This window comes from Thunnus thynnus, chromosome 2 (genome assembly GCF_963924715.1).
Source record: "Thunnus thynnus chromosome 2, fThuThy2.1, whole genome shotgun sequence".
Taxonomy (NCBI): Eukaryota; Metazoa; Chordata; class Actinopteri; order Scombriformes; family Scombridae; genus Thunnus; species Thunnus thynnus.
In genome coordinates, this window is record NC_089518.1 from 21,879,589 (window position 1) to 21,899,547 (window position 19,959).

The 19,959-nt window shown below is 43.4% G+C and overlaps 1 protein-coding gene across 6 annotated transcripts in view; it reads right to left on the reverse strand.

Annotated features, from left to right (window-relative positions):
• smtnb (smoothelin b) overlaps nt 1–19,606 on the reverse strand; it is a 48,088-nt gene extending 28,482 nt beyond the window's left edge. For 4 of the 6 annotated variants that reach the window (XM_067610690.1, XM_067610668.1, XM_067610699.1 and 1 more), the window contains exons 1-5: nt 19,224–19,604; nt 5,618–5,775; nt 3,718–3,796; nt 3,553–3,631; nt 2,457–2,536 (exon numbers count right to left, since the gene is read on the reverse strand). In XM_067610690.1, the coding sequence (XP_067466791.1) occupies nt 2,457–2,536; nt 3,553–3,631; nt 3,718–3,796; nt 5,618–5,775; nt 19,224–19,274 (447 nt within the window). In that variant the 5' untranslated portion in view covers nt 19,275–19,604. Of the gene's footprint in view, nt 1–2,456; nt 2,537–3,552; nt 3,632–3,717; nt 3,797–5,617; nt 5,776–19,223 lie in introns of all 6 variants that reach the window. The other 2 variants (XR_010931407.1, XM_067610682.1) reach the window with 2 other exon arrangements.
• Nucleotides 19,607–19,959: the final 353 nt, after the last annotated feature.

Consider the following 19,959-nt stretch of genomic DNA (forward strand, 5'->3'; position numbering starts at 1 on the left):
GCCACAGAGATGAAAAAAGTAACAGAGAGGAGCGTTTGGAGTGTGACACAGGACAGGAGGAGAATAAGAATGACATTTACCTCTTAACTAGACGGACTGCCTCCCTCTCTCTCTCTCTCTCTCTCTCTCTCTCTCTCACCCTCTCTCTCTCTCAGCAGTAACCCTCTTGGAGTCAGGACGTCCGCTATTCTGCTGCTCTACTCCCTCAGCCACATCATACACACACACACACACACACACAAACATGTACACTAACACCAACACCACACACACACACACATAATACCAACAAGCCACTCCCTTGACTTCCCCTCCCTCCCATTCTGTCTCCACAGGGATCTGACCCCCACCACACACACACGCACACACACACACACTTCTCATACAGGTTAAAGGGTTGCCTGGTTGACACATTAACTTCTGACACACTCTGCCTTTGTTTTGACCTCAATTTTTCCACTTTGTTTGCATTTCTTACTGCTGTGTTACTTGAGAGAAGAGGAGAGATTTTACTGTAAATAACGTAATTTAAATTATTCAATATTTAGCTCAAGAACCGTTTTTTCTACAGATTTCTTTTTTTGCTACATACATATAATTAAAGGTTTTATATAAGCTGTTACAGTACGGTTTTGCAAAATGAGCACGAGGAAACTTTTACTGTACCTCAGCTTTCCCTGCATGTCATGTCGTAAACTCTAATGGGTGTTGGGCTGGTAAAAATTACAGATCAGCAGCTACATTAATCCACTAATTAAACACATAACTCACTATATTTCCCATCTGAAGTTTTTTTTTTTTTTTTTTTTTTTTAAATACGTCACTTGAACTGGGGTTTGTTTCAAACTGCTGGCAGCGTGCACACTCTGGATGTTGTGTGTGTGTGTTTGGCTGCTGTGGGGGACTATCTGGGACCTCCATCTGCCGCAGGGACAATTGCACTCAGCTCAAAGAGATCCGCTGCTGTGATGTGAGTGGAAGGAGCCTTGCTGCTGCTGGTTGATGTTGTTTTTGGCTACGTCCCCATTCCAGCGCAGACTCCACTGCTGGGACACAGCTGGTGGGCTGCCTGTCTGTCTGTCCGAACCCCCCCCTCCCCCCTTCTCATCACCACCCCTCATCCATCACACCACCTGTGGCTCACAACAGCACCACCGCACTGCTCAGCTGTCTTACAGGAAGTGAGGTAAAAAAAGGCTTGAATGTTAGAGCATCCTGTGACGCCAACATGATATCATCATTTCCTAACTAAGAAGAATACACACACACACACACACACACACACACACACACACACACACATACACATACAAACAAAGGAATGCATGCAAGCGTAGCACAGGCTACAACAGATAATGGGGCTGATACAAACAGCCTTTTATTTCTCTTCTTTTATTTTTATATTTCACAGACACCACCATAACTCTGATAATGCAACTGATTGTGTTTTCCTTTAAAGTATAAATACAGTAGGTGCTCCTCCACTTCCATCAGTCAAAAGGCTTCGTTACAACAACAGTGACCGCATACAGTAAGAATTAACTTTGTTTTTCCCCCCCACACAAATCTCATCCACTGGAAACAGAACATTAATCAAAAAGAAAACAGTGATCAAACACAGCAGATAAGATAACATCTGGCCCCTGGCAGAGTCTTATGTCTTCATGTTTACTGCAACAATCATACAATTCAATTTGTCAGGCAGCCAAAGATAAAACTTTAGTTCCACCGAAAACAAAGTGCTGTTGTCGTCCACTAGAGGGCCAGTCAGCTGAGAGTTCAAAAAACGACTGGAGCGAGACTCAGAGAGGTGTGATGTTGTGAAAATGCAGCAACACCATTAAAATGTGTATAAAATCTGATTAAATTCAGTTAAAAGTATATAAAATCTTTAATTCTCTGGTTGCTCTCATACTTTAAATATTTCATTTTTAGTGTGAACACCTGCACAGGTAGATGTGAGCACAATGGGAGATTGTGAGAGAATTTACTGGCTTCACTGAACATCAGGCTCAGATTAAATTTCATCTTTCTCCTCATACTTGGCCAAACCTGAATGAGACTGTAAAAAAAAGAAAAAAAAACAACAACGGATTCCTTGCTCCGTGGCAGCCGAGGTTTGTGTTTTGCCTGTATGCGTGTGGCGTGGCCACATTCATGACAAAGTGTGTGACTCAAGTCACAATGCTTGTTGCTGTTTGCTGCATTCTTCATTGTGGTGACAGAGAAACCTCAGTGGTTACTGTTGCCATGCAAATAAAGTCAGCAACCGCAAATTGGTCTGTGCTGGGTTCAGATTTGCAAATGGAGGCTGACGTGAGCACGTATTAGACAGTTTAGTCATCAGTTGAAACGGGATTGATTGTTAGGACCGTATCAGAATGACCCTGGAACATTAAAATAATATCTGCACTCATTCATCACATTGATTGCTCTATTAACTCTGCTGTACTCACGCCAGTTCCCAGGCTGCTCTGGGGTTCCACGCTCTCCGTCTCATGGCAGCGTCCAGGAGCTTTACCTCTTTCCACGTTCCCTGAAAACACACACAGAAGTAATAGTATCATTACTCCGGATTAATTGTGAAATGACAAGAGCAAACAAAGATAGGCGAGAGTTAAGGTGACAGACGACGAAATTATCTAAAGGCAGTGGTTCTCAAAGTGGGGTCCGGGGACCCCAAAGGGTCCTTGAAAGGGTTCTAGGGGGTCCCCAGCATAAGTAGCACAATGACAGAATGTATGACTATGTCTACTAATGTATGACAAAATCTTATCAGATGCAGGACCCAGGGACAAAATCTTATCAAAAATGGGGGTCTGTGGTCTAATTCGTGTCAATTTGAGGGTCCTTGACATGAAAAGGTTTGAGAACCACTGATCTAAGGTGTCCTTTCATGGCCCCGAACAGCAGGAGGTGACGGTAGGACAGAGTGTGTGTGTTTGTGTGTCTGTGTTTGTGTGTGTGTGTGTGTGTGTGTGTGTGTGTGTGTGTGTGTGTGTGTGTGTGTGTGTGTTCGTAACATCCCGTCCATGCATCACAGTGATGCAGAGTGACGGGGGCCTCACACAGTCCAGACAGCGCTAAGGAATGACAGGAATTCACTATCTGATCCAGTATCATAGATCTAGGTAGGTAGATCTGCCTGAGTAACTATGGCGACCGCAGACTGACACACGCCGGCTAAGACAAGCCCTCTATGGCCAACTGATAATCAATACGCATGAACCTTTCACATAAAAGTGGGTAGGTTCAGTAGTTCAACAATAGGTTAAGTTTTTACCTTTAATTTTAGCGCCCTCGTCAGGCCAATCAGTGTCAGGACTTCAATACATGCTTATACTGTCCTGTATGACCAATTATTTTACTTTGTATTGATTGATAAATGTGTGTATTTATCTGAAACAGTGAAAAAATGCATCATCCTTAGATGTTGTGTCGCATTTGAGTTTATAGATTTTCCCTCTGATCAGTTCAAAGTTTCACCTTAATCAGACAGGTGATGTCAAATCTAACAGACATACAGACATGTTATCAGACAGCTGGACTCACCTTGCAGCTGTTCGTCTCTGATCTGTCGGATGGCTGCTCGGATCATCTTCCTCTCCTCATACTCGCTGGCAGCACGGAGCTACAAGCAAACGCACATACAGAAGATCAGTTCCGCACAATTTAAGATGTCAGTGTTCATACATTTAATGATTCCTTAATACTCACCATTTTCGTGAGCTCATCAATGTCTTGGATCGTTTGCAGTTTGCCTGACAAGACATCCAAGGTGTCGCTGGATTCTGACCTGAGAGAGAGACAGCGAAGCGGTTGTAATGATCATCATTATGTCTGAGTATCAACTTCAAAATACAAACCGTTTGACTTCACCGACTCTAATCCGACGCCTTTCTCTGCGTGTGAGTGAGTGGCAGCAGAAGACAGTTTCGAAATGACACACGGTTTTCTTGGCTGTTAGAAATCTCATCAGAGGAAACATGAGCATCAAGTGTGGAAAAAGTGATACTGTGGCATAACAGATTTGACAGCAGTGACACATAGCGCCTGAAAAAGGCTGCTCTCATCCTCCCTCTTTTCAGCCTCATATTTCTCTATTTTAATGCCTCGGTTTCTGTTACTCATACGCTCCTCCAGTTCCCCTCATTATCCTCGCTTTCCTCCAGTCATTGGTATTAAAGGATGTGTGGCACGTTGAAGTGGAATATTTCACATTCCACCACTGAGAGGCACGGGATAATACAACTTTCAGGCAGATTTTTTTTTTTTTTGTTTTTGCGCGTGTGTCCTAACATGTGCGCACGTGCATGCCGCCGTGAGAGCAGGTATGCTTTTCTCTAGCGGCTTCAGCGAAGCAGCTCCTTTGTTTTTGTAACCCAAGTCATCTAAGAGCAGCAGCGAATGGAAATGATTAAACCCCGGCCACTGGTCTTAATAGGATTAAGCGACACGGAGAGAGAGAAAGAAGGAAGGATAGAGAGAAGGGAAGGTTGAGAGTATTCTTTTCACATCCAGTAGTGTTAAGTCTTTATTGTGCTCCAGACCAGATGTTGGGATTGTGCTGTAGCCTGGAAGTCGTGCCACTCGTTAATTAACACCTTTAAGAGGCCATCTTGGTCGCTAGAACTCTGGCTTTCATCCACGAGAAGAAAAACAATGCTTCAGGTTCCTCGATTATTCAGTTTTTGTGATTTTGGCGTCAAATATTCTACAGCTCTGGACAGAAAAAGGTTCTTCATGAAGTGATATTCTTGAATGAGTTTTGGTAAGATGCTTAATGGCTTACAGCTACAGTTTCTCTAATCTAAATGGGTAAAACCTGCTTAACACGGGGTTTAAACGCTGCAATTTGGCATAACTGAACAGCTAATGAGCAGAGCCAATCAAAAACGAGTTCAGTTTTTGGGTAAAGCCTGCGCTGATCACCCTTAAAAATGTTTTAATATCTCCACATGATCGATATCTTTAATAAAAGTAACATTAGAGGTTAGATGAGGATTTATATTCCTCTGAGCCTCTTTAAAATACAATATAATCACAGTGTTTCCAGGAACACAAAGATGACCTTGTTTGATAACTTAAAACCTGTAACACCTGTTTCTCATTAGACTTGAGAGCAAAATTTTGTTTATTGACAAGATGGCGAAGACAACAATAAAGCCGCGTTATCAGTTTTTCCACATACCTCAGCTGAATGACAGGTGCCGAGACCTGCGTATTACGAGAAGTCTCTGAACGGGCCAGTAAAGACAAACAAACAATCTGAGAAAAGCTGCTTCTATCTGACTCTCATGATTCAAACACTGGCTGGCAATCTGTCACGCAGACAACCTTTTAAAAGTGAAAGTATTTATTGTTAAACGTGCATACACAATGGAAAAAAAGAAAATTTACTGCGGTTGCTGTTTTCTGTCCCCGATGATTTCCTGACTTGATTTTCCAGACTTTTCTCTTTCACCACCAGAGAGTTGAGGAATGCTGCATCTGGGTTTGTGAGTGTTTTCTCAGCATCTCCATTTCACCTGGACTGGTGCAGTTTTTCCATTCGGGCAGAACTGTGTGCGTGTGTCTGTACGTGTGTCTGTACGTGTGTGTGTGTGTGTGGTTTCACCTGTGCTGGTTCTCCTTGTCCTCTTGCTGTTTGAGTCGTGTTGGTCGAAATCTCTTGCTGGCCAGAGCGGCCTCCATGTCCTCGATCTCCCTCCTCCTTAACTCCCGGATGGCTGAACGTATGAGGCGTCTCTCGTCCAGATCCACGGTTCCATCCAGCTGCAAGTTCACCATGAAAAGACAAACACAGAGAGGCCATGAAGATGAACACAAGTGTTACAGGTGCAAAAACAGCGGGATGTCACACGGCCAAACTGGCCTTCCTATATTTGTATCTGTGTGAGAACAGACCACAGATGCACAGTTACATGTGAGGACATGACCACACAATTATATGAGAATCTATTGCTAAAAGGGCCAGAGGTCTGGTCTCAGTCTAAGTACAGGGCGGTGAATAAGTAGTGCAAGAAGTCTTAGCGCTGACTTCTTTCACTCGCCCTCTGTAGTTAACCCTGCCAAACAAGGACAATAAGGCACTCGCTTACAGGAATGGGTAGATTTCCCACCAATCTGCCAGAAGAAACACACACAGATGTCCAGAAAAAAAGAAAGTATACCCCAAAATGTTCAGGAATCCACCTTCAAGGGAGCTACATTTGTGATTTTTCCTGTTTTTTTGGCTTGTAGCGGCATAAAAAGAGTCATAGCTGATAGAAAGTAGCATTCAGGTGTGGGACATCCACACGGCAGTGGACTAAACAGCCTTGGCTTACTTTTAAAATGTGTGGTAGGGAGTTACAAGGTGAGCCGGGCCGGCGGACGGCTTATAGATTGGTGATGACAAGTGATCTGACTTCACTAATGTGAAAAGACAGGACCACCTGAGCAAGGAGCAGGGGATGAGAAACAGACACGCCAACAGCTGGTCTGAGAAACAAGTGTGTTCAGCTCTCCGGGACAACCCATTAACCAGGTGCCTTCTTCTCTGGTTGTATTTCACCCGTAGTTGAGCAGGAGCCAGGCTGCAGGAGGCCGCAGATGTTGAAGTGGCCCCACTTAACACACTCACCGAGCCATTTCAACACTTTGAATGACTATTAGTTAAAAAGGGTTTATTTTCTCAAGCACAAGAGGTGTAATTAAAGCTGTACACGTGTGTGTGTGTGTGTGAGTGTGTGTATTTATACAAAAGCACGCCTGCAGACAAACGTGGAACCTCAGCAAGCCCAACGCTTTTATGTCAGCGACAGCCGTAAGCATGGGAAGGTCGAGGGAGCCGTCTGCTGTCACACGGGACACAGATCTCTCATTTAGTCGACAGCGGGAACCTGTCAACACATGCGGAGATGAGCAGCTCCTGCTCCTCTGACAGGCCGATACACCTCACGCTCAAACACACACTTGACGGTTTCCTGCGGCACCAGTTAAAACCTGCAGAGTAGACACAAACCTTTGTAAGTTGCTAGAAGGAGCTGGATGTGGTTGTTAAACTAAGCTTTACACCCTGATGGGTTGAAAAGAGGGTTGATGTGCTCCCCCCCCTGCTGGGGCCAGAGGAGGGGGGGAGGACGGGGTGGGTGGGGGTCTCACAAAAGATGAAGAGGGCCAGTGGTTTTGAGGTCTCGCTGTGGTTCGACAAAATATGCAGCTCAGAGGGGCTCTCCTATATACTGTAATTTGTGGAAATTTAAAGTGCTGAGCCAACTGAAAAAGGACGTGTAAGCTGAGAAAGTGCTCAGAAAAGGCAGGAAGAAAGGATATGAGGGAGGAGGAGAGAAGGATAAAGAGGGGAAAGTAGAGCGGTTAACAAAGAGATAGGATGACAGGCAGGCAAAGTGAAAGAGAGAAAAATGAGAGAGAAGCTAGACTTGGGAATGCCTAAAAATGGGCAGATGAGAGCTGGGTGGGAAAGGGCCTCGCACAGGTCATTCCTTACATTCCTGCTGACTCACAAGGAAAGGGATGGTAGTGAAATCTGACGATGAGGAACTGGGTTCAGGTCGGGTCCAGCAGTGAGATAATATGAAGGGTTTTTTTTCATTGTGCAGTAGGGAAATAATGAGAGGTGAGAGGAAATGAGAACACAGTTGCTCATTTCTATCACTGGACAGCGTGTCTCTCACATGCCTTCACACACAAACACACACACGTACACTAACCCAACACTCGAGGGAGCTGTCTGTTACAACAATGTTAGGCTCAATGTTGAATGAATGTCATAACGTGATGATACAGCCAATGAGCTGCCAAGTTTGGAGACTGACTGATTTATTTATTCATTAATTTGAGATATTAAAAAGGGAACAGCCTCCAGCCTGGGCCTCTCCTCAAAAAACTTCTGCTTAGCATTTCACAACAGGCTGCATTTTTGGCCGGTGTATCGCGCATATCAGATTAAACATAAAACAAAATCACATTTAAAAAAAAAAAAAAAAGCCGAGGACCGTTCTCTCGCTCTCGGAGCATGTGATAGACGGCAGAACTGTCCGAGTCAATTACAGTAATCTTTCTAAATTAGAACAAAAGCGAGGAGAATTAAAGTCATGATGTGACGGTAGAAGGAGAAAAACAGCCCCTATGCGCACGTCCGCACTTTGACTTTTTACCTGCAACTTCAAGCAGACATCTGATGTTTACAAAGAAGGTTGAAATGATTTGAAATGAACCAATCAGCAGACAGGAGGCTGCATGTTGAGTCCGTTTAGATTGACCTGCTATGCTAAGCTGGCACAAGTCCAGGGGCTGTAACTGACGTATTTTAAAAAAGGAAAAAAAAAAAAAACTCAATAACGTCCCTACACAGGAAGGCAAATGAGTGGGTGTGACCAAAGCAAATAAAACACCTTTAACTTGGGCGCCTGCCAACAAAAACAGAATAACCAATAAATAACCACAGATGGAAACACGCTGGTGTAGACACAGAGTCCATTTGACAAAACCATCACATGACAGTGGCCTTTACAGAGAGTTGACTGTGTCAGAGAGAAAAAAAAAAAAATCAATCCAGTTACACAGTGACAGCACCTTACACCAGTGACCGTCCCACAAAGGCATTTTTCAAACCGAGCCACAGACCTCTGAGTAACCAACTGTCACTGTGGCTCGAAACGACAACAACAACTCTGTGGCCGGGAGAATGGCCGTTACACCCAGACAGAGAGCTTTTTCACGCAGTAGTTGCTCGCACACTGTTGAGAGACGTATGAGTCAGAAGTCACACATGTATAACATATAGGTCACAGGCACAGACGATGTTTTAGTGAAAAATGGGGACGTCACTGACTGAGCTGTCAACACCTTTAATGACAGCAGGGTTTAGTCACGTTACAGTCTGGTCTGCTGCTGCTGCTGCTGCTAAATGAAGACTCGTCAGGAAGCTGCTGTCACACCTGCCGGCCCTGGCGGAGTCACCTGACTCAGCTGACGAGATACAATGTTAGGAAACAGGATGGAGGAGGTGGTTGTGACTGATAGGTTGAAAGAAAGAAAAGACAGTCCTGTAGGAACTGGAGCATGACCGCTGTAAGGCGACGGCTACAGATGAGTAACACTATTTACAGAATTTAATTCAAATGTCCTTACTCATTGACAAAAACCAGAACCCAATGTCCTTATTTGGCAGGAGTCATCCTGTGGTAAAAGCAAAATACCAAAAAAATGTTTTCATGTTCCACATGGAAGGCCTGCTAAGGCTTGTACTGTACTGTTTGACTCACTTCCTGTAGAGCAGCAGATTTCTATGGAGCAGAAACCTCAAAACCTATCCAAAGACATCCGACTGAAGGAGCTCAATCAATCACGGTCAATTAGAGAGCGTTCATGGTTTTACAGTAATCCCAACCAGCTGGTCACACACACACTCCTGAGGACAGCAACACCCTCTGAACTCATCTGCTGCACATCAGAGAAACAGATTTAAATATGGTTGCAGTTCGTTTGCGAGGTTGGTTTAAATTTATAGAGCCAGAAGAGGAAACGGCGTCAGAAGTGGTCAAACATGGCAGGCACTCAAGGTTTTTCCTCAGGTAGTCAAAATATACTGAGCCGTTATTTTGCAGGTCTGCAGTTGAGCTACACTCACACGCTGGAACAACCACCTGTGGGTGCAGCACTGAGAGAAAGGGATTATGTTGAAGCCGTGGCAGTGAAGAGAGACAGAACACCCAGATAAATGAGCGTGCAAATAGAGAGCAAGAAGTGTACAAGTTCAGATTTGTCTAAATTATATTCTGCTCTCTTTCACTCTCGCTAGAACATTTATTCATAGGAACATGTGGTGTTACATAGAAATGCTATAGTCTCAGACTCTTTCTGAGCATTTCAGCAACTTGTGAGTTACAAGGTCTGTCTTTCCATCTAGATATGCCTCTGAACTCTGTACTCTGTACCCTGGGCTCAATGTTAGTTTACATATCATTTGTGTCGGGTAGTACACCTGAATACGTTCTCGCTACCAACACAAATGTGTTTGTAGCACAGAGTATCAAAAACTGTCAAGTACCTAAAGTCGCCATTGAATGTTTGGTCACATTTGCAGTCTTGTTTACTCATTTTTTCATCAGTTATACTGGTTTCAAGGCTAATTCTGCCTCTTTGCCATCACTTTATCATTTTAGACAGTTACAGCTGCGTGTATTTACGCGTATTTACGTGTGTCTCTGGATGTGTGTCACATGCTGTGGTTCACGGAGGTCGGTTCAAACATCACAGCCTGTGGTGTGAGAAAAATCTACCATCACCCTCCCACACACACACACACACACACACACCCAAGCCTGGCTGTGAGCACAACGACCTTTCAGGCTGAGTTCTGACCTTTTGACTCCCGGTGAGTGTGCATGTGCTGATCCCACTTGCTGTTTTTACACTTTGTACTTTTTGCAAACGATGGCAGGATGAGCAAATTCTCTGACACAAAGAAGTATGTATACTCTTTGCAAGAAATGTGTGTGTGTGTCCACGTGTATGGGTAGAAGTGAGGGGGGGGGGGGGGGGGGGGGGGGGGGGGATTCGGTGTGTTTGTGCATGAAATGAGGGCTACAGTAATAATTTCCAGGCTGGGGTTAGAGTGCAGCCAGGCAGCAGATCGGATCAGTGCTTTAAACTCACTTGTGTCGAGCCCACAAGTGAGTTTGCCCATATAAGGACACGGGACACTCCTTGTAGCAGAGCTGAAGTGGATTACCAGCTGCCACTGAGGAAGCTGGGCTGGTACAGACACTGAGACAGACACAAATAAACAATCTGGAATAGTTGAGAAAGTTCAAAAATATTTTAAATCACCCTCAAATCACTTTTATTACTTCGCTTTGGGGCAAAACTCCAACCTGAATCAGGTGGAAAAGCCTATAAATCATTTCTCGACGCCTTAGGAAAAACAATGCATGCATGCAGTATCGCGCACGCACACACACACCACACCCACTGAAAAATGGGAATTTAATCAGGATACATGAGAGCCCTGCAAAGCAAGAAGAAGGAGTTTCAGTCACCTCTCGGCTGAAAAATTAACAAAGAAACAAACCAGATTCGAGGTTAAAACTCAATGTGCTACAGTACAGCACGTACCGAGCTTCCATTGTCTGGGTCGAGAGACAAAAAAAAAAAAAAAAAAAGGGAGTACCTGTGAAAAATACAAGCAAGATTACTGTACATGTGGCAACGTGCTCTCTGTGGGTGCAACTACACGTGTGGGGAAGCTTTACTTTTACTAATAGCTGGATGGTAGGACAGAGGTCCAGAGTAGACCTGGGAAAAAAGTGTCCCCTTTTACACTTGAAGGAGCAGGCATAAAGGAAGGACACATGGAGGAATGCATGTGGGTCAGATGGGGGGTAGAGGGCATCAACAACGACCTATAGGAATGTAATGATGCACTGAAGAAAAGATCTGAACTCACACGTGTTGCGCATGTTGCTGACGCGGCAGGCTTACGAGTTCAGTCTTACATTAGCGCAGGGGGGCACCACATCCTGAAGGATTAATGAGCGCACACTTGATTGTGCACACGTGGTCGATGCTCTGATCTCGAGTATAAAATATCGACCTTTTCCGAGCTCTCTGCGGAAGATGTTTTCAATCTCTGGCATTGTTGCAGATCTGACTGCTTTACAGTCCACCAAAGACAGCTAAAGACTGGCCACAGTAGAATAATTATTTCGGGCTGGATCAGCTGCATCTCCGAGACGCTTTGGCCCATTTCAGCTGTCTGGCTCCAGACACTTTCTCTTCAGGGCTGTAGATCAGGTCACACAGAAAGATCCAGGTCAGTCACAGCCTGCTCGGTACAACGGTGTCCCACATTTGGTGAGCTGGCCTCATCAAAGGTTTCGCAGCGGTCTTATTATTTTGCTGCAAACTCTGCACAATATATTATAAAACCTAAACAGTGCGAACAATACTTTGACTGTCCGTTCACTCTGGCTTTGCATGCGAGCATTTCACTCTGTTCTTGGGTCAAGTGTAGGGTTGGTTGCCTAGATCTACACTTTCTGTGCCATTATCTTGACTCTCCGTGCTTACAGCGCCGCAAAGTTCAAAGTTTTGACCTCATCGTGCCTAATCGTAGGAAACCAGCAGAGGATGGGAGATGCCCGCAGCTTATCAGCATTTTGGTGGTCATAAGCAGAAGATCTGATACAGTGCAACAATATGAGCAGGGAAGGGCCGTCATAAATAAAGAGATAAAAAAGATTGCATTGAATCCTGCTCTTCAGACTCGGCTCACTGCGGGAACCAGAGGAGGATGAATCCTCTTCAAATATGGGACATCGCTGGTCAAACTGAGTCTTTCGGTTTAATGAGCGAAGGAGGCAGGAGGCGAGAGAGATGTCCCAGAGGGCAGGTTGAAGCACTCTGGGAGGCTGCGGAGCACAAACGGATACATAAGAGCCAGCCATGCTGAATCCCAAAATGCACATTTAACTATAACAACAGCAGTGAGACTTGCACACTGACGGACAGACGAAGCCAAACAAAATTTAACGTATCAGCTGTGTATATCTCAAGAATGCCACGGCATTAACAACAGCGAGTTGGAAAGCAAAACATCAACATCCGCTGGACAATTCCTGGTGGATCTCAGGAAATGTCTCTTTCCTGAGGGATTCAATATGGAGGAGGCTGAAAGCTCAGTGCTTTAAACATCTCTCTCTGCGCTGACTACATCTTATCTCTCTCTCTCTCTTCCATCTGTCTCTCTGAGATACATGCATCTTTTTTTGCGTTGGTTTGCTTCAGTATGTGACCCAAACTATTTCTGATCTGGCAGAGTTGCTGCATGCTGTTTCCTGTATGCTATTATTCTCTATAAAAAAGGGCCACACCTAAGTATTCCAATATAAAGCCAAATGCTGCAGACACTGTGCAGAGGCTCTACTATGGTGCGTTGCATCAGAGAATCTGTGTTTGTGCAAAGCAAAAGGGGTGATGAACATCAAACACAGCTTCCTCAGTTTATCTAAAGTGGACATTAACCAAGTTTATGTTAACGTGTTGTGATTTTGCACAGATTAAAAACAGATAGAGTCAATTTGATGATGTCTTAAATGCCATGTTGAGATGTTATAGATAAGGCCTGGAGACCAATTGACACATTGTACACATCTGGGAGGTATTTCTTCTGAGTCTAAAACCCCTGGAAAACAGTCTGAATAGAAGATTGGAGTGTTTGTCACAAAAACAGCTCTGAACGCCTAAAGCACTAAATCTCGGAGACGCCTGGTGGCGACGGTGAAGGAGACGGAGAACACCTTAAAAATCCCTTATCCAGACTTTTTCCAGTTGGCAGAGTGATGCTCCAGACAGATGGAGATCTGTCGGATCACTTACCACAAATACGAAAAGACCAGAGCAGCTCTGACAGCAGACTCTGTCTCATATGCTTTCAAAAAATCGCTTCACCCCTTTGGGTGACAGCCCCATTTTCCAAAGACAGAATACCTTGTATTTATTTATTGAGCCTATACAGCAAAGATCGTATCTTTGAGCAGAGTTCTCCGCTGCAGGGAGCAACTGTAGTCTTGTCTCTACTTGTCAGGCTGTAACTCTTGAACGATTCTGTTTTTGATCCCTAAAACTGAATCAAGGACCAGCTATTGATCAGCCCAGACCCTCTTTCATGATCAATATCTACTGATTAAATGTTGGGGAATGATGCGTGCCGTTCCTCCTTTTGCATTTTTAAAACGATGCCTGTAGGGGGCTCAACATTTGTCAATGCTCTCAATCTTGATACCCCATAATTAAACATCTGACTGCACAGTTTCAGGCGTTCGCAAAATGTCTGAAATGTTCCGAGGTTTGTTCGATTGTCTGTACATCACATCGCTGCAGAGCTGCACGATTTGTAGACAAGAAGCACGAGCAGTAACATACATAGTTTACCTCATAAACTGTTAATTCACTTACTGTAAGAATGTAATCACATTAGCAAACTGACACAAGCAGCACCCACCTCTTTCGAAGTTTGTTATTCCGATTGTTAAACTGTCACGTTATTCTTTTGTGGCATTTTAAAAATGACAAAACAGCCCCTGTTATCTTTATAATAATAAAATACTGCCCATATTGAAATGCCAGCTCATGTTTCCAAAGTATCTGACATTTCAAAATGACATAAATCTATCACGTGTCCGCTTTAATAAGAAAATACATCACGCTGAACTTAACTTCAACTTTCAGCTTCATACGTGGAGTAAATGTTTGCTAAAATTCATGTGCTGTAGTGTCACATTCACTCTTCATTATTACTCCACAGCAAGAAAACTACTAAAAGGCCACAGACCAAAAATAGACTTTTGGAGGAGTTTATACACTCATCATCTCAAAGTTCACTCCTTTTCTTTTCTCATCCTTTCAGAGCCAACGAATGACCGGCTATTTATAGAAGCATTCAGTAACAGAAGTTTCCTGTTATATCAAACAAACAAGTCACTTCTTATCTCTCTGCTCCCTGCCTGTGTTTGGATATCAGCTGTCAGACGCTGAAGTACGGGGGCTGGAACTGAATTTTTCTTCTGTTCTGCACGGCAACAGTGCAGATCATTTGAATTGTGTCAGTTTAAAAAGGAAAGCTGCCCTGTTTGTTGACATTTCTCCATCTGACACCTTTGAAAGTTAATCATACGGGAAACGCTTTGTGGAAATGTGAAGCAAGTAAATACCTGTGAGGATGATGACAGGCTCAGTAGAAGAAAAATCAGGTGTGTGAACTTTTTTTCACACCAAGTGAGAGAAAAACGTTAAAAAAACGCTGTAAACATCCAGAAAGGTCAAAAGCAGTAATGTTCACCGCCAGCATAAAGCCTGCAGCAGCAGGTGTTATCAATGCTCACAAGCATAAAACACTTCACACTCTTTTCTTTTCTTTGTATGGGAGCGGAGAGGAAGGAGTGGAGGAGCTGTATTCAGAGGCAGACGTGTTGCATGCAACAGCTTGTATCCGTCTTATGAAACATTCAAGGGCAACGTGTTCGAATGAAGAAAAATGGTTTTAATGACTGCTAACAAGGCTCAGGTCAAGTCTTGCATTATCATCCTGCTCCGAGTTTTTCTTTTTTCTTTTTTTTCTTTTAACAAAATGTGATTGAAACTAAGAAGGAAGACATTTTGAAACAAAAATCCCATGATAAATTTAGCTTCAAGTACAGGACGGCATTAAAAAACACACAGCAGATATATCTGAAATCATCCCAGACGACGGTTACGTAATGCAGCATCATTTTTCCGATTTATTCGTTCCTGATGATGAGGTTGACATTTTGGGCCGTGTCTCTAGGGGGGGAGTGAGGAGAACCTGGGGACCTTACCAAGAGCCTACAAAACAAACCCATTCTTCCACTCCGACTGTAAACCGTTGAGCCCTTGTCAACGCACAAAGGGTCCAGATAGCCATAAAACAAAGACCCAGGGGTCCCATAGATCACTGAGGCCGGACCGCAGAGTGAAATTGCTCTATTTTAAACATGTGTGAATGCTTCTTGCTCACCAGGGAGAGAGGACGGTCACAGGGCTGGCAAGAATCGTTACAAATCACTATGTGAGACAATCCAGCATGTGAAATCGGCCCAGCAGGCACCACGGACAGACGAGTCTCCGAGCAGTCAAGTCAATTCAGAAATGAAAAGACAGACTACAAACTGGAAAAGACAGTCAGGTTTCGAGCGACTATTGTAATTTCAGCCCACTTGCTGATTTGAGAGCTTGTAAGAGTTTGACTACCTAAGTTGCGCCGCAGCTGGAGGGTCTCGGACGTAATGAAAATAGAGACTGTTGTTTTAAGACGGACTTGAAAGACTGTGAACCTGTCCTTTAATTCACAGGGAACCAGACAGCAGCTGAGCGAGAGACACCTGCAGACCTGGCTCGTCCTGCAGGGTTGACACACACATACACACACCCACCCACCCACACAAAAACAGGAACCTACTACCTAACAAGAGATTCAGCAGCATAACAACTGATAATTATCACCCTCCGAGCCGGCAATCAGCTGATAAAGTCTATTTTTAAGCGACAGTGGTTGGAGTGGTTTGGTTAGAAGGAGGTTTTCTCCGAAGCGGCCTTAAGCAGCTTTTTAAGTTTCTTAAAGCACCATTCAGACAGATGACCCACAGTACACTTCTCTCCTAAAGACACCGGGACACCGACTGATTATTTTGGTGGATATTCAAATGATTGTGTCGGCCGCAAGAAAAGAAAAATGCTTTTCCTGGTTGCCATGGAGAGGATTAAATGAGCCATATAAAAAAAAAGGCAGCCAGTGCTTTGAATAGAAGTGTAGAGATGGGATTAGTGGCGTTAGAGAGGCCGCCGTATGACCTTCTGACTGTTTCGTTCATTAAGTACAACACAGGCCTGGAGAGCGAGTTCGTTATCCGACTGTTGTTTAACAGCAGCTCTCCACTCGCCTTTGAGTTAATTAAACCCGAGCATCTCCAAACACACACATCATCTCTTACTGGCGTCCTGAAAAACTTCTTCGTAATTCACAAATTCCTCAACAAATACTGAATATAAAACTAAACCTTCAAGCTCAAACCTGCTCTCTATTCACGTCTGCGGAGCTGAATTTAAATTCCAGCCCAACCCCGCCCCCCCCCCCAAACCAACCCGTGAACCTCTCTAAGCAACGAGTTTAGTCAGAGTTTGTTGCCTTAAATGAGGAGCTGAGTTCACTGTGGAAAACCCTGACACTCAAGTCACCGCAAATATCATCAGTGAAAATGTGGGATCTCTGTGACCTTAGTTGGTGGTCACATCTGATGGAGGGAACCAGCGGGGGGAGAAGAAAAAGATGCTCGGCTCCGTAAATCAACGTGGTACAAAAGAGAGACGAGGCGGGAGACAGGAGTCAGTGTCACATGAGGATGAAACCCCACAAATCGCCAAGACGTCAGCGTGATTCTTGTTTTATTCTACTGCAGCTCTCCGAAGACAATGAAGGACAGAGATTCACAGACAAAGCTTTATTTCTCCAGTAACAATGAGCTGAGGTCTGTTGTCATGTCATCAGTGCAGAAACATCTTTGAAATATAATATAATCCGAAGCTCTACTCAATGAAATATAAAACTACTACAAACATTATTAGAAAACAAAAAGAGGTTCAGCAAGAAGCCAAATATCTCCCCTCAATCTTTCATCGACTCCCTCTTTCCTGATCTTTCCCTCAATAAATGAACTCATAAACCGATTGATCAAAGCAAACCAATAAAATATTATTTCCTTTACGCACTTCTGTTTTCCCGCTATTACAATGTCACGCGTGGAATGAAGTTTGTCCTTTAAGTGATTTATGAGGAGAAAAACGACTGCAGCTCTTGGCCAGACGTTGACAGAGTTTTGGGGAAATAATGGATACAGTTTAAATAGCCTCAGACAGGTCAACAAAACACGAGATTTATACCCAGCTTGGCTCCAAAGTAAACAGTCACTTTTTCTTATCAGGTTTACTGATCTGAAGGAACAGAAATCAAAATGTTTTTCTGAGATGGCCTCTCCTTAAAGTACACATTCTTGGCAAAGGGGCTCGAGACGATAATGACTTTTAGCAGTCAAGCTGCACGCAGAGAAGTGTAGTCCAATCTGACAGAAGGTCAACAGTACATGTCGGAAACCTGACAGTTCAAATATGTTTGAACTTAAATCTTTAATGACACAAACTTTTGATCTTTTTTTTTTTTTTTTAAATCAGTATTAGGTATTACAAAATGAAATACTACAGCGAGGTCACTGTGTCTCAGACGTTTCAAGTGTTGAATGTGTGTAACTGTCTGAACACGGACCTGGTGAGTCATGCTTCCTCATAAATGTGTTACAGGTGTCATGATACACACCGTGTGTCAGACAAACTACAGTGTTCGGCTTCAGGAAGTACTTAAGACATGTCTAAACAGGAAGTGTTTATACCCCGCTATTAATAACAATTAATGTGCCTTGATGTCAAGGTCCAAACGTACTATCACACTGAACTGACCTCCTCCCACTATGTTTTAATAGAGATGTTATGTGTCATCATGATGTCATCTTGTGATGTTAGTGTTTAGAAATCAGCTCTTTTTTGACCAGATTAAAAACTACTTCTCATAAAACTCTCAGGCTGTAACTAACAGTTATTTTCACTTATTAATCAATTGTTGTTTTGTATTTGATTAATCAACTTATCATTTCATCTATGAGATGTCTTCAAGTTGCTTGCTTTGTTCGACCAACAGACCAAACAAATATATTCAATTTACAATGATGTAAGACAGAGAAAATAAGCAAATCTTCACATTTGGGAATCTGAAATCAGCAAGTATTTGGCATTTTTGCCTCATAAATGATGTAAAATTGGTGGCAATTGATTTTCACTTGCTCAACTAATCAATTAATCGACTTTCAGCACAAGATCTCCCACCAGAACACAAAATTAGCACCAACCACCAGCCAAATGCTGGTAAAATATGCAAGTGGCTGGTAGATTTGTTTCACTCACCAGCCAAAAAAAACAAACAATCTATTGAGTGGCTGGTGAAATTTGAACTTTCACTAGTCATTTTGGCTGGTGAACAAAAAAGTGACACATTGTTTGACTTCAGTGGTAAACATCTGCATTCATACAGAGTGCAAATTCACTTCACCTCAGACTTCATGACACACACTGAGGATTTACGGTTGTCTGTAAAAACGTCTGCGTGCAAACCATCTGTCAGGATTATCTCAACTGTTATGTATGAATTATTGAAAGGAAAGAGGTTAGAAAAATGCATAAACCATGCCATGAAAACGACAGTGATGTCTGTGAGGTGAGTTATACTGTGCTACACTATTATGGGGTTAACATGGTTGGCTGCTCTTGAATCAAGATATGTTTAACCACATTATAGTAAACACCAGGAAGACATTTACAGTATAAAACACAAACTCGTTAATAATTATTTCAGGGGGGAAAACTTTCACTTTCATTACTTTTACACCTTTAAAATGATTTTTTAAAGTCTGATCCCAACACTTATGGTGTACAAGCAACTGCAAATGTATGAAAAACTAAAGATAAGGATGTCAAACTGAGTGACTCCAGTATGAAATAGTGATTTTAACTCTTAACACCTCAGTGGTCCACTTTCACCAGTAGCCTGTAACTTCATCTCAGAGTCAGAGCATCCTCATCATTCATCTACTCACCAAAGCTCGGAGAGAGGACTCATCCAGCGTTGAATAACTCTCCAGAGACATCTTAATCTTCCTTGTCAGACTCAGGTGAGAGGAGGAAAAAATCTGGACGGTGAGTCTTGATGTGATCTGGTGGTTCTCCGGCCAAAAGCGTGTACCACTTGCGCGGTTTGTAGCTGTTTCTGTTGTGTCTTTTTTCCCTTTTTTTGTTCAACGCGGTCTTTAGCGCACTTTAAGGTCAGAAACTTGAGTCAACAAAAAGCAACTCGTGTAGCGCTTCTGGAGAGCATATTTCGGTCCTCTTTAGTCGTGTCTTGTGTCGTAGTGCAAGCAGAAACAGGTCGCCACACTCTCTCCAGACGGACGTTGGCAGCTTTTTGAACAGAGGACTCAGACTGCCCGCCCCTCTCTGCCACCGGCTTCTCCCGGCGATCATTCAAAGCGCGCCGCTCGGTGGGAACACGCAAAACGGCGTCCATGTATGGAGTGTGATTACTGCCACCCGAGTCCTGTGTGCGGACACTAATAAGCCTGTTAACTTCGGTACTAGCTTCACTGGAGAAAAATGTATTTTACATAGTTCTGTACATATAACCATTTGATCAGATTGTTGAAGACTCGTATTAGAATTTTGTCCACTATTACTTATATTTAATCAGCCATTTAATCCCTTTCTAATTTTTACATGTAAGTGTATAGTATGCTTGTTATTAGCGATTGGCATGTGTTTGATTTAATTCCAATTGGA